This window comes from Dipodomys spectabilis, unplaced genomic scaffold, assembly GCF_019054845.1.
Source record: "Dipodomys spectabilis isolate Male_0828 unplaced genomic scaffold, ASM1905484v1 ptg000108l, whole genome shotgun sequence".
Taxonomy (NCBI): domain Eukaryota; kingdom Metazoa; phylum Chordata; class Mammalia; order Rodentia; family Heteromyidae; genus Dipodomys; species Dipodomys spectabilis.
The window spans coordinates 12,005,776-12,021,964 of NW_024870785.1; the positions used below are offsets into that span (position 1 = coordinate 12,005,776).

At 35.6% G+C, this 16,189-nt stretch overlaps 1 protein-coding gene across 1 annotated transcript in view; it reads right to left on the minus strand.

Moving 5' to 3' along the window:
• Wdr72 (WD repeat domain 72) overlaps positions 1-16,189 on the minus strand; it is a 175,115-nt gene that overhangs the window by 86,954 nt on the left and 71,972 nt on the right. Inside the window, exon 14 of the mRNA XM_042687832.1 lies at positions 15,145-15,350. Within this exon, the coding sequence (XP_042543766.1) occupies positions 15,145-15,350 (206 nt within the window). The remainder of the gene's footprint in view (positions 1-15,144; positions 15,351-16,189) is intronic.

Genomic DNA, 16,189 nt, shown 5'->3' on the forward strand with positions numbered 1-16,189 from the left:
AGTGCTCTCAAATTCAGTGAAAACAATTCTCACTGAAAACTGAGGAAAGGGAACATTACAAACAATCTGTTAATGACAATGAGAAGACATCTTCCAGCAGAAAATCTCTACTTCATTTCTGGTGGCCTACTCCCCTCAGTTACAGCATGGGCTAACTACAACACTCCCCAGTGAGGGTGCAGAAAACCATAGCCTACCAGCACAACTGTGTTTATCACAGCATTATTTATCATAGATAAGATATGGAACCAACCCAGATGCCTCTCAGTAGATGAATGGATCAAGAAAATATGATACACACACACACACACACAAAATAGAATTCTATGCCTCCATCAGAAAAAGTGGCATTGCCCCATTTGTTAGGAAATGGAAAGACTTGGAAAAAATTATATTAAGTGAAGTAAGCCAGGCCCAAAGAAATATAGGTCCCATGGTTTCCCTTATTTGCAATAACTAGTACATGTGTAGGACAAGCAGAAAAGGCCAAAAGCTATGTACATATGACCATATAAGATGATGTTAAGTGAAATGAACCCCAAGATAGGAACAGAGATATCTTTTTTCTTTCTTGTTTCTAACGTATTTATAATGTGTCATGTGATTTTTGTTTCTTTGTATGTTCCTCCCCCCACGGTATAACCCCTGTTTTCACTGTGTTTAATGTCAGTGCCCTGCATCTTGTAGATACACTACTCACTACTCTAATTCAGGGAGGGGAAGGGAAAAAAACAAATGCTTAAATAAGGATACAGGTTGACCCAGTGTAACAATGAAATATACAAAACTGTTGAGATTTTTTTTGGGGGGGTCTGGTCGTGGGGCCTGGGCGCTGCCCCTCAGTTCTTCAGCTCAAGGCTAGTGTTCTACCACGAGCCATAGCACCACTTCCGGCTTTTTTTCTTTTTCCTTATATGGTGCTGAGGAATCAAACCCAGGGCCTCATGCATGCAAGGCAAGCACTCTACCACTGAGCCACCTTCCCAGCCCCAAAATGTACAAAACTGTTGAAAACAAACTTTACAACTTGGGGGGAGGTAGTTGTGGAGGTGGGAGGGAAGGGTTGGTAGGGAAAAACAAAGGAGGAGGCAACAATGCTCAATAGGAAATGTACTCATTACCTTGCTCATGTAACTGTACCCCTCTGTACAGCATTTTTACAATAAAAAATGTACCAAAAAAAAGGAAAAGGAAAAAGAAAGCCATAGCCTGCCAGTCAAATCTGCCTTAGACCTCTTGGAAATACAATCTTACTGAAATAGCCAGGCACTGGTGGCTCACATCTGTAATCCTAACTACTCAAGAGGCTGAGATCTGAGGACTACTGTTTGAAGCCAGCCCAAACAGGAAAGTCCATGAGACTCTCATCTCAAATTAACCAGCAAAAAACTGGAGGTGTCACTATGGCTCAAGTGGTAGAGCAATAACCTTGAGGAAAAAAGCTTAAGGACAGTGCCCAGGCTCTGAGTTTAAGCCCCAGCACCAGCACAAAAAAAGCAAGCAAATAATCTATTTACTGTCTGCTCCTTTAGAGAAAAAGTCTGCCAATTCCTAAGGCAGCAGCCAGGGTGGGGAGGAGGGGAATTGACTTTGAGGTTATTATCTAGTCTTTCTCACTAGAAATTTAAGCACACTACCATGAGTGGCAGATCTTGCTGAATTCCTAATATCAAGACTAAAGATTTTCTGGCACATAACAAATACTTGCTGAATAGATATTCTGTTCTGCCCTTTGTTCTATAAACTTATACAACACACATGGTTATTCTTTATTTCCAAGAAGTTTAAGGTGTATTGGGGAAGACAAGCCACATGTTCATAAAATAATTAGGCAATCCATAGGTAATTTACAAGTTCTAATTACCATGTACATGTTCAATGGGTAGGATTTGATCAGACTGAGTAAAGAAAATCTGGTTTTAGATAGAAAAAGACCTATGGAGACCCATCAGCAGCTCTGGCATGTGAAAGATCATTGGCTTAGTGAAAATTACTGTGAGCCACATGACTGGGATCTAAATAGGATAATAAGAGACAATAAAGAAGAAATCAATTCTATAAGGCTTGGAACCTCTGGAGATGGCTAATCCAGTACCACCCTAAATCTGCACAATGATTTATCTAAAAGTATTTAATGTCATATATACAAGGGTATAACCAGCTCTTCCTTGTACCCTCATGAGAGGGGAGTTAAACAATTTTCAAATGATCTACAAAAGCGGGAAGCAATGTTTGCTACTAGAGGGATGTAGAATTATACCAGAGTCTTTGCATTTGGGAAATGAAAAATAAGGCCTCTTCATATTTATTATACTTACATTTCTAAAAGTTATTACAAACCTGTTGATTAGATTGCTGCTAGCTTCTGGGGCCTAGTATTGAGCTAAGGGCTTAGTAATTATGCTAGGAAAGTAGAGGACTTATAATGTGGAATAGAATCTTCAGGCTATTTTTTGAGTGCTTATTTTAAATAACTATTGCTAGAAGGAAAAAAAAGTTGACGGTTTAAGGGCAAGTAAATGAGATAATAATATAAACTTTGCTGGTGAAAGAAGCCATTCTAACCATATTGCTGGTTAATCGCACTGAGTCTTTATCAGTTCACTATTAGGTTCACTTCCTATGATAAAGCACCCATCCCTAATGTTAAACATTGCTTTACCATTGATAAACATTTTTCTATAAACTTTTGAAATAATTTGGACTGGTCTAAATCTCCACATACCTAATAAACTTTTGGGTTCATTGAGAGTTGTATTTAAATTCTCAGAGTAACTGATATATTTGAACTACCTTTTGGTTATGATTGAATGTTATGGTTTTTTTGTTTGTTTTGTGCTGGTACTGGCACCTGAATTCCAGGCCCCCTTATCAATTTTCTGCTCTAGGTTAGCACTCTATCACTTGAGAAACACCTCTACGTATGGTTTGCTGGTGGTTAGTGATAGTCTCATAGACTTTCCTGTATGGGCTGGATTTGAAGTGTGGTCTGTAGATCTCAGCCTCCTGAACAGCTAGTATTACAGGCATGAGCCACTGGCACCTGAGTATTGAATACTTTCTGCAAAGTCATGTGGTCTATAAAATCAAGTCACATAAACCCCAATTTGGATTGAAAGCAATTAAAAATAAATGCACATTCTAGTATTCAAACTGTTTCCTGTATAATTCCAACACAGAAAGTATCCATCCCTTTCTATATTTTTATATTTAGACTTTAGGCATTTTCAGTCCATGATTTAATTCAATTAATATTTTTTATTTATTTATTTTCAATTAATATTTTTTAATGCCTGGGAGATAGTAGACATGTCAAGAAGGACGAGATATCTTTAGAGACTTAAATCAGGTCAACAATCCAGTTGTTTTTATACTGTAAGGTAGGAAAGAGAAAAAGAAGAGAAAAAGAAAGGAAACAAAGGAAAGAAACAAAGCAGGCTGAGAAAGAAATGAAAGTGTGCTCCTACTGACATTAGGAGGAAATGACTGACCTCAGATTTGAAGGTCAAAAAAACGCATATAAAAAGAAAACACATTTGTAGAAGACTCCAAGTAGGGGAAATATGAGTTCATTTAATAAAGCCTACTCTATCTTATGGTCTCATAAGTATAGTTCACATTTTTCAATATTTTTTCCATATATATATATTGTAATTTGGTTTTTATTCAAAAAAAATATAATCCAGATTGAGAAAAACTGAATGTTCATTTTTCTAGGCTCTTTTTATCCCGCCCAAGCTGGTAAAAATTAAAAAGATTCATAAAGCACAGTGTGAGTGGGAACTCTTACGTATACTCAGACATCTCCCCATATCTTCTTTTGCCCATATTCAAAGCCTAACAAAACTCAGAAGGGCTGGGCACTGGTGGCTCACACTATAATCCTAGCTAGTCAGGAGGCTAAGATCTGAGGATAGTGGTTCAAAACCAATGTGGGCAGACAAATACAAGAGACTCTTATCTCCAGTTAACCAGCAAAAAACTGGAAGTGGAGCTGTGGTTGAAGTGTAAGAGTACCAACCTTGCATGTAAAAAGCTCAGCTAGAGTGCAAGCCTGAGAAGGGTCCATACCCAGTACAGGTGGGCGCGCGCACACGCACACACACACACACACACACGCACACACACACACGCGCACACACACACACACACACACACACACACACACACACCAATTCAGAATGTATTCTTCATAAGAGAACACTAAATTTAATTCCTAGTTTACTTGAGACAGAAACATTTATATTTTAATACTATAGATTAACAAATTCAAGTTTATGAGCATTGTGAAATATTAAAAAGGGTATTTTCTAGGCTTTGACATGCACTTTCAGGTCCAGAAATTGTAAATAAAAAGTTACCAGTGGACAGTAAAAAATCAATTAGAACTTGTAATTATAACATGCTGTTGCATGTTTACTCTGAATGAAATTCAGCATGTCCCGAGAATGGGAATTAAAAGCAATCATATTAAATGATTCATCAAGAAGACAGGTAACCGCAGGAGGAATGCAAAAGCTTTAAAAGCTATGATGTATCATTCATAATGAGATCAGTAGATGGTATTGCTTAGTCTTACTGGACTTCATAACTTGTCTATGCATTAAGTATCCATTTATTATGACCTTTTTACAGATATGTAGTGAGGTCCCAAATCCTTAGATTTTATTCATTATTGAAGGATAAACAGATATTGATTTATTACTTTTGTTACAAACTGAATTATGATAAAGTATAATAATACAGTGATTTAAAGCACAAGAATCTGGATCCTGGTATAAAACATTAAATATCAAGCTTTGTGTCCATTGGTCTCAGGTTCACAAAAACAGGAAAACCAACAGTTCTTGGAATTGCTATGTATTATATGCATAGTTAGTGTGTAACTCCGTGATTTTCCTGGATCAGATCTAACTGCTATCTTAACTAGGTTAGACTAGATCACTAAAGAGAGGTGTATATTTTAGGGCATAATTTATAATGATTAGCAAAATGATCATAAAACATAGTGTAAATTTTTAGTTTTCTGCTGCTATTATACTAATACCAACCTTGTGTAATTACCAAAGATGAAGGTAGAATCATAGCCCAAAGATTATTTAAGCTGACCACTAACCTTAGTCAACATCAAAGCAGAAAGGCAAAATGTCCTTAGTAAAATATTAGACTGATTATGACAGTAAACTGTTAGATGAGGGGAGTACTCTCAAATATTAAACAATATTCACATTTAAACCTCATGATAAACAATTGCAAGAAAGATACAACTTTGGCCAGGGGTGAGGGGGGGTAGGAAGGGGGAGGGGGGGGAGGGGCGGAGATGAGAAGGGATGAGAAGGGGAAATAAAGGAGGAGGCAACAATGCTCGATAAGAAATGTCCTTCTTATATTAATTGAAGTAAGCCAGCCCCAAAGAAACATAGGTCCCATGGTTTCCCTAATTTGCAAATAACTAGTGTATGTCTGAGACAAGCAGAAAAGGTCAGATAAGTTGATGTTAGGTGAAATGAACCCCAAGATAAGTATTCAAATGTTTTTTTTCTTTCTTGCGATTGTTTCTAACATATTTATAAGATGATTTCTTTGTTGCTTTGTATGTCCCTCCCCCATGATATAACCCCTGCTTTCATTGTATTTGATGTTGGTATAATTTGTGGAGGGAAAGGGCAAAAACAAATGGTTTAAATAGGGATACAGGTAGACCCATTGCAACAATGAGGTGTACAAGTCATTCTGTCGTAAAACGAACTTTACAAATTTGGCGGGGGTGGGTAGAAGGGAAACAAAGGAGGAGGCAACAATGCTAGATAAGAAATGTACTCATTACCTTACCCATGTAATTGTAACCCCTCTGTACGGTATTTTCACAATTTTAAAAAAAAACCCTCATGATACTCTTACAAGAAGACAGGACCTAGATTATTCTTTCCATATTTTACCATAGACCCATATGATTGATAGTCCACTATGATGGTTGTTGTAAAACAGATTAGCTGGAGAAACAAAAAATAAAAGAAACAAAGAAAAAAGAGAAAGGAAGACAAAGCATCTGCTACCAGAAAATAACTGGAGAAAGCTAAGTTTTGTGTAATGACAAGAGACCTCTAGTGGGAGATAAGTAAAACAATAGGGAAGTGGACTTTGTATTTTGTAAGTTTTCATTATGACTTCCTAAACAACCATTGGGTCTTATATAATATGTGGAGATAAACAACAACAGTCCTATTTGTGCACAGAATTAAATATATAAGAAAAGAAAGAACTGCAGGGTCACTACAGCCTGTTAAAGTCATTTTATATCTAGTAAGGGTCCTAATACTTGGACCACAAGGTTACACAAGATATTTTAGTGTAGGCTGAAAACATTTGCTTTTTTAAGTAACTAACTGGTATGAAGAATATTATAAATTAGTAGTTGTCACTTGGGTAGGAAAAGATCTGATGTACTTTCAAGATACCACTATTCAAACCCAATTCAGAAAAAATGAGGAGTCACTGGCTAAATGTATTTTTCTGGTAAGACACATCCATACTCTTAGTTCCAATAAACAATGCTAAAGTGTTAATAGGTTTTATTTTTAATCATACAGAGGGAATATTCCATGAGAATAAACGTTTTTCCTTTTCTGAAAATTGCTTCCTATAACTTCTTTACATGTTCTGCTCTCTCAGGGCCTGCTCCTACATACGTCACTGGGAACAGAAGCAGTGCTCCTGTTGGGATTTCTGTAAATGAGTCCAGATGGTACACTCAGTCAATAAGTGATATTACCAGCTTTCAAGAAGAAAGATGTTTATTCTCCTCTTTTTTTCAGTGATAAGCAACTCACTGAGTTCATCAACATCTGAATTTCAAAAAAAAACTTTATTCCTCATAATATCAGCTAGTAAGTTAATCATAGAGAATGTTATAGATACAAGATATTCCTAAGAGAATGGTTTCATTTAACAAAACAACAAGTTTCTTAAAAGGGAAACATGTGTCACCATCTCTTAGTCAGAACCAGAAAACTGCTGGATAACAACACAACCAGATCCATTGTGGTAAATTTTTAACCTCAGCAATAGGTCAATTTAAGTAGGTTTGTACTGTCTATCTTTTGGGCCTTCTAAGAAGCAGGAGATAAACAAATTTTGAAAAATCACAGATTCTTAAAAAGGCAACAGCCATCTCAAAATGAAAAGATGTATTGTACTTGCAAACTGGCAGGTTGAACTGAAACCCTTTTGGACAATTACTTAAAGACAATAAAAAAGAAGTTACAAAAACTGAAAAGAAAAAAAAAGGAAAGAAAAACAAAAAATGAAGGAGTCAAAAGCCCCTAAATGGTTAAATGAGGTATAAGTAATGTGATATGACTACCACAGGATTCATATTTTCTAAAGTATCTATAAAATTATTTATGTACAAAAATACAAATTAAAGGCATGTTTTTATAAATACATTAATACTTTCCTAGATTAGGCCAAACAAAATTCAAGTACCTGATATGCTTATCTTTTCTCCATGTTCAATGTTAGATTTTTTTTTCCCCTATTGCAAGTGAAATGATTATTACAAACAAAATTTAATTCCAGAAAAGACTTAAAATCCTAGATCTCCACATCTCTAACTGGTTGATGAAATATTGTGAGGGGAGGGGAACTGAGGTAGATCTAGGCTAAATCTAGAACTAAGGAAATGATATAAACATTTATTCATTGAAAAATCTTCCCTTAGCATTAGCAGAAGAGATAAGGGTTTTGGAAACGAGCTAAAATCAAAGCTGAACAAACCCTTTCTCTGGTAGAAATTGCGATTGCCTATCAGCAATTATAAAAACAATAACACTGACCTTGAATCAGCCTGAAAGGTCTTTGTTCACAATTATATGATCTACTTTATGAATTTTCAAGTTATCTCAGCCACCAATTCAATAAATGCAGAATCCGTCAGTAATCACAAAACAGTTATTCTTAAGGCTTTCATGTGGGGGAAAAACACATTTGAGAAAGTATACATTGCATTGGCATTTTCTGTGTTTAAAATGACAGCCTTTTCAAATTCTACTGATTACACTTGAGAGATAGACTTAAGACATGTCAGGTAAAAAACAATGAAGCTTCAAAATTATTTTAGTCAAGATTAGAAACAATATAAATAAATTCTAGCTGTAATCATGGGAATTTAGTAGTTAGCTAAAATGTTTTAACTCAAAAAAATGTTTTCTTTGGTTCAAGATTTTACTCTGAAACACTTTTTTTCTCATCTTGAATATATAATTTCACTTTTTCTTCTGTATCTTAAACATAACCTCTAGCAACAGTAAATAAACCCGATTTTTTTTTAAAGAGCCCTGTGTGTAGTTATTGTAATTAACAGATTCAATGTATGTAACCACCAGTCAGGTATCATAGCAACATTGCATTGCTGAAAAGTGCTAGAAGACTATTCAAAACCAGCAAGACGGCTTCAGAGAAACACTGGGGAGGTAACCGGCTGTCAACATCTGTGGGGGGTGCCATGGGCACATCCACAAAGCACTCTGTACAAAAAGGTATACACACAGAGAGGATGGGAGGAACTCAGAGGAGAAACTGATAAGAAAAATCAAAACCAAGACATAATGGCCTGGTGGCATACAATAGACACACAAGAGTCCCTATTTTACACTAATTCTTTCTACTGGGTGTAGAGATTCCAAATTCAACTTCACTGTCACTATGACGAAAACTATGAATCAGGGTTTTGAAATCCTGTCCCCAAAATGCCACCTTTACACCATTTATCACAGGTCTTAATTTGAGACTCAAAGTGAATTGCGTTTAAAACAATATTTAAACTTCCACTTAGAAACCCTTGATCGTCCTTTATAAATCTACAGAAGAGAAAAGAACAGGTTACTATGAACAAGAACCCAATATTGATTTTCCAGCAGTGCAGTAAAGCATCTCCATTCAATGTGCTACTGTCAAAGGCACTCTTGAACAGCTGGAGTCAAATTGCACTATTTACAGCAAGAGCCCTTGTCAAGTGGACCATAAGTATCCTAACAATACACTATTCAAATGGCACTTTGCCACACAAATTGCTGACTTGATGAACAACCTGTGTCAATGACTAAGACCGGTATAAAAGTTTCATTTTTTTATGAGAGGGTTTACATTCACACATTAAGTAGGCTTCCTTTGAAGAGCTATTAGGCTATATATGCCAGACCCGTGGACGCTGGAAATAATTAAAATCTGCTTGAATACATCAAGGGAACTTGACAACATTAATATGGATCTGGTGTTAACTACATTTGTCACACGGGTCTGGGACAGTGTCTGTCTGCGGCTGGCACTCCCCTCTGGCACGTGTAGCACAATGCACGACTTAAGCCAGCCGTGCACCATGAAATAGGAGGCAGCATTCTCCTTTTGTGCCTCTGATTTACATGGACAACGGATGTTTAGATACAAGCCAGGCTTTGAAGTCCTGTGAGGAAATTCAGAGTGGCTTCTGTGGACAAGGTGGACAGCTGGAGCCATTAGAAACAGACCTTCTAAATTAGGTTGGCAACAAAGCTCTGATGTGCTCCTCAGTTTTCCTAATGATAAAGGTAACTTACATCCAAAAAAAAAAAAGTTTAATGGCCATGGAGTAAAAGAAGGGTTATTTTTCATCACGTGATTATTTTAAAAGCGTAACTGGCAGTAGACAAAAATGACATAAAAAGCTAAAAAGATGGTTATTTACTGTCAACAATCTATCACTTTGTGTTCAGAAAACAAACTGACTTGTACCTTTCCTGTTTTCTATTCTGTTTAATAGAAAGAGTATTATGTAGGCACTCTAGTTTTTTAAGTTGGGATTAATTAAATCAATTTTCAAAAGAAAAAAAATCAAGTGTCTACAGGGGGAAATCATTATATTTTCTTTGAATGTTTTTAGCTTTAATAATACATTTTCTCCCAGAATTATATAAAAGTGAGGCAACACATTTTATACAGAGAAAGTGATATGCTGTTAAATATTTTTTTAAAAAATGAAGCCCAAGTTAATTAGCTCCTGATCAGAAAATGTCAAAATTTTCATTGGTCATAGAACATTCATCCTAATATAATGCAATTATTTCCAAATAAAGATTTATTCATTTTTTGAATTGGTTAAAATTTGATAATTGAATGAACATAGGTAAAAACAGAATTAAGCTGTAACATGCAATTTTGTCACCATGAACTGTTAATCTTTTACATGTAAATTTTCAGGTGACCTTTTCAAATGTCTCTATTTAGGAACTTTGTGAGTTCTACTTTGGTTATTTTATATTTCATAAATGATATAAGCATTTTCATTCTGGTAAAATGTAGGTAATCATGGGGGTCCAGTTTTCAATTGGTGATCTAACAGAGCACCTTCTGAGTTTGACAAGAGGTAGCAGCATAAAACTCTAGTAAGGTATTTCAGCAAATAACATAAAAAAGGTATCACCGTAGGGTCAGATAAAGGTTAAAATGTTGATAAATGCAAATGTATTATTTGTAATCAATTGCATACATTTAGATAAAGATGTACAAGAGTACTACTTAAAGAAAATTTCAATTTACTTAAGACAACAACAACATAATTCAGTTGGGAACCATATTTACACATTTGCTTTTCCACAAAGGATGGTTTAAATACAAATTCTTGTTTTTTGTTTTTTTTATTGAACTTGCACCAAGTATGCTTGCTCTCTTAACAAAAACTATAATTCATTTTTTTTTTTACAAAGGGGCCTTAATTCAACATGTTAATGTATTAATACAATGCATCTTGATTGATGTGTAGTGTACCCATAAATTGACATGCACACTTGCCCTTGGAACATGGTAGTCTGGTGTGTATGTGTATATACTTGTATATATGCTTGTATGGGGGCTTGAACTCAGAGCCTCATGCCCTTGCTTAACTTTTTCACTCAAAGCTAACCCTTTACCACTTCAGTTACATCTCTATTTCTGGCTTTATTCTGGTTAACTGGATATAAGACTGTTATAGACCTTTCTGACTTGGTTGGCTTTGAATCATGATCCTCAGATCATGTGAGCCACCGGTGCCCATTGTAAGTGCAAGGTCTTTTGCATTACATTCCAACCAGTTCATGAAAGATTAGAATAAATTCCTTTATTAATTTCAGACATGGAGAGAGGGGAGAAGGGGTAACTCACTCTTTTGCCAGGTCCTGCTAGTACCTCCTGAGCTTTCAGTCCAGAGAGGACTATCTAGATCACTAATGAGCAAACTGACCAGTGTATCAGCTCCGGCCCTACTTCCTGTTTTCATTAGCAGTTGTTTTTGTTGAGGAGTTGCCTATAGTTTCTTCAGTACTAACTGCAGTTACCCCAAATGTTTTTCACAAGTGGTTGTAACATCATTTGTAATTTCATAATCATTGTATAAAGAATTTCCCTTGCTACACAAACTCTATGAAGAGAGACTGTCTTCTTTTTGCCAATATAGGGGAAATAAACTGGTACAATCACAAAGGTCTGAGCTGTAAAGCCTAATATATTAGTTTCTGGTTTTGTTTTGTTTTTTTGGTCGTGGGATTTGAACTCTGGGCCTGGGCACTGTCCCTCAGCTCTTCAGCTCAAGGCGAGTGCTCTACCACTTGAGCCACAGCGCCACTTCCAGTTTTCTGGTGGTTTTATTGGAGATAAGAGTCTCACAACTTTCCTGCCTGGGCTGGCTTTGAACCACGATCCTCAGATCTCAGCCCCCTGAGTAGCTAGGATTACAGCGCCCAGCTAGTTTCTGGTTCTTCACCAAAAAATAATTTACGTTCCCTTAGCCTGATCACCATTATTCAATACAAATAAAATGCAAATCACATTTATAAACTGCCCAATATACATTAAAACAAAAATATTATAATTTATAAATAATACAATATAAATTATAATATAACCATGAAGGTTAGAATGTGTTTGTGACTTTAAGTATCACTATCCCACAATACTGTGAAATCTGTGAAATTTATGTAATCACTTAATCACAATAAAACTGCTAAAAAATATATTTCATTTAACCCTGTATATCCAAAACACACTCATTTCAACAAACAGTTCTGCCATAGTTTGAGTGTGCAGTAGACAAATGTGCTTCATATCTGTTGCTTTAGACAAAGCTGCTAGAAGACCCATTCTAAAGAAAATCAGCCATGCAGAAAGAAGGGGCCACACCCAAGTTGTCCAACAAGCCTAAGTGGCGGAAGTTCACATGATCTTCCTTATCCTTTAACTCACTTTACAGACACAAAACTCAGAAAAATTTAAAACCAACCAGTGGTCCACATAAGCCATGCTCCTTAAATACGATGAGCTGCCAAGATTTCTAAAGTGTAGAAATGATTTCAGCAAGGCTGTTTATTCCCTGCTTTGAAGCTAAATTCATCCCACTGCAATTTAAACAGGTTCTATCTTGTTTTATCCTCAGCTGAACCTAAGAAAAGCAGTTCTCCATCACCAATATAATATTGTATTCCTTTAAATCCTTTAAGACTCTGACCCTCCTCTCCCACTCTCCAAAGATTTTTTTTTTCTTTGTGGAGTGTCAGCTCCCCTAGCATTTCAAATTGGACCCGTTTTCCAAATGCTTTCACTGTATTTTCTATTCTCTTTTAAACCTCTCCCTGCAACTGTACGCACTCTTCAAATGTAAGAAGAAAAAGCGAATGCCATATTCCAGAGACCGCTAAGGACTGACAAACACAAAGAGCTCACTATGTGGATACAACATTATATTTTGTTTAGATTATTTACATTATTGTTGGGGAACATTCTTTCAGGTTCCATTATTACTTACACACATGCACATACACATATAAACACAGATCTTAGACATTCTAAATTCCACAGGCTTACTACCCCACATAATGAGAAGAGATTTATAAACATCTTTGAAATTTTATGTTTAACAAATTTGTAAAGTAATAGATTAAAATAATCTCAATATTCTTAAGATGAAAAGCTAAAAACCTATGTGACAGATGATAAAGAAATCGAATACATAACTGGAGAAAATATAACTGAGAGGCACAAATAAAAACAGCAGTAGGCAACACTAAATTCAACAACAGGTGTATAGGACATATACTCAAGGAGATGATTGGCCTCTCTAATTTAGTGTTTTCCCATGAAAGAGAACGAAGAGAGGTAGAAAATATGGTAATCGTGCAGTTTATTCATGTATAAAAAGGTTATAATAGAAAAGTGCAAGGAAGATAAAAGAGGGGACAAGGAAGGGGTGATAAGAATAACAGAGGGGTTAATATGATCCAAGTATATTATATGCATGTATGGAAATATCCATAAACCTCTCACACTGAACAATTAATATGTGCTAATAAAAAATAATCAAAAAAATAAAAACAATAAAAATGAAAGTAAAGAATGGATGGAAATTGTTATCCGAGATGAAGGGTACCAACTTGAAAATAAATAAAATCAACCTACAAGTAGGAAAATGACCCAGACATTTTGCTTCCTGAACTGAAAAAAAAAACCAAAAATATATATGGAAAATGAAATCTATATATAATATAATCATTACCTAAGGGGTAGCTCTGAGATTCTCTAAGGAACTCAAAGAAATAGCACCAGTTTGCACTTTGGGAATTAAACCTATAAAAGTGGCCCTTGATGAGTGAGATTTGTTCCTGCAATCCCTAGCCATTAGAAACGTATAGGTCAAAGGACATATAGCTGTCATCCACCATTCTAGTCCACACTTTCCAATACCCAATGCACACTCTGGTATGAACAGAGAACCACACATCTGTGTTTGGATGGATTGCACAAGAGGCAGCTGGGCTCGCTTGTCATGCATGTTTTATTTGCCCAACCTCATAGTATATGTGATCCAACTTCCCACCTTATGTTCAGCGATCAGAGTTAAAATTTCAAAATTGCATTGCTTGTATACAACTGACCTTTAGAAATAACCTTTATCAGGGAGCTAACAGCTTGTACCTGTAATCTTAGCTACTCAGGAGGCTGAGATCTGAGGATTGGGTTTTGAACCCATTCTGGGCAAGAAAGTCTGTGAGACTCTTATCTCCAATTAACCACCATAAAACTGGAAGTGGCGCTGTGGCTCAAAGTGGTAGAGCGCTAGCCTTGAGGGAAAAAGCAGAGGGACAACACCCAGGCCCTGAGTTCAAGTTCCATGACAAAAAAAAAAAATCTTTAATTTTTGATTATCTAAAATCAAGGGGAAAGGCAGCAACTGCTACAACTGCTAAACTAAGTCCTCAGCCTCTTTAGATTTCTGTTTTGTTAAATTGTCCAACCTGGCCTAGAAGTTGTGATCTTTCTACCTCAGCCTCCTGAATGCTGGGATTAACAGGTATGTGGAACTACCCTTGGCTTTAGTTGAACTTTTTTTTTAAAAATACTATCATTTTGCCTCTAACTCTAAATGTACAAATGAGATAAAATAAGGTCTGACTTCATGTCCTTAATATTAACATTTAAATGGTTTTCATTATACCATGTTGTCTTGGAAAATGTTAATATGTAATAGGGTTTTAAAATTCCGCTAACATGTCTTTTAAAATTTTTGGATTAAATTCTAGGTTCATAAATATGTTTTTCATATAACTGAAACATAATTACAAGTATTTCTTATCAGCAGTATTTCTTATTCAGCCATTAAAATAAAAGTTATACATAGAAGACAGTATTATGAAGGATTGATATATGAATATGAATAACAGGTACAAAATGCTCAGGGGAGACTTGGAGGTACAAAGATGAAAAGATGGAAAGGAATCTCATAAAGAATCAGATTATCAAGTTTAGAGGTGAAAACTAAAAGAGCTAATCCATGTTTCTTCTCATTTAGATTCTCCAGTTTATGAGAAGAAATGCAGACTCTATCGTAATGTGTAACTCATAATCAGAACCCTCAAAAGCTGCTCATCTTATAGATACCGAATCAAGACAACTGCCCATCCAGTACTCTAATTTTTCTGATAACTTTTTGCTTCTTTGCAATAAGCATTTTTATAAAAGGTCAAATATTCTTCAACTATAAAAGTGAATCCCTAAATCCAAATACAGTCCTCTTCCCTTAAATAAAAAAACAAAAAACAGTTGATAATGTTCTTGGGGTACAACAGCTTGATTTGAACTTACCTTACCTGGAGAGTCTACCTGTAGAACAACTGGGCAGGATACTGACCCAAGCTGATGGGAGCTAGAGGATTTCTGTTCTAGGCTTTTGTGCTTATTTGCTTCTGAGGTAACTGAAAGTACTGGCTCAAGCTTCAGAAGCTTTGAATCTTCGCAACAATTAAGAATAATTCTTGCTCTTTCTCCTGTCTCATGTCTTTCCAAAGTACCTGGAAAATAAGATTAGAAATAAATGTTGCATGCAAAATATTTATCCTTACAAATAAGAGAATAAAATTCTCTCAACAGAGAAACCACAATCCTTTCAATTATCATAGCTATCCTCAGGCAAGCAATAAATAATCAAACCAATAAATATGCAAGCAAATAGAGTCAGCCTGGGAACTTTTGCTAAATTATTTAAATCACTGTCTCATCAAGGCTGAAATTATGGACTTGAAAAGCTCATATTCCTTGTGAGTTCTTTCATCCACGGAAAACAACAGGGCATTCAATAGTCTTCAACAGTAAAATCCCTTACTTATTATGCAGTATGCAAGTGATCAATAACAAACAACTATTAAATACTGTAGTGCTGTCACCTAGTGTTTCAACTCCCAACCATCAGAGTATTCACAGTGTTCTGGGTTCTCAGGCTTAACCTGTTTCTACTGGTTAAGATATAATTTTAATGATTAGGATAAGAACATGGCTGATTTCTGTCCTATAGCCTCTTGTCATAACTTGTTCATTTTGTTGGTGGTTATGGACACACAACCCTTGGCTTTTATTTCATATGGTATTAGAAGAGCAAAAGACAATGCTTTATACTCTGCCAGAAAGCCCATTTTGAAGTTAAAAAGAATTAGTATCAAGTGGAGAAAAGTTATCAGAAAGCAATTCATAGTCAAGTGGTTTAACTCACTGAAATCTCAGTGAGTGAAGTAATCATCACCACAATCACCTATCAGTTATGTATTGCTAATGATACATTTATATAACCTATATACAATAGAGTAAAAATTCTATTGGAAGTTAACTTTGTATATAATACTAAAATACTGGATTC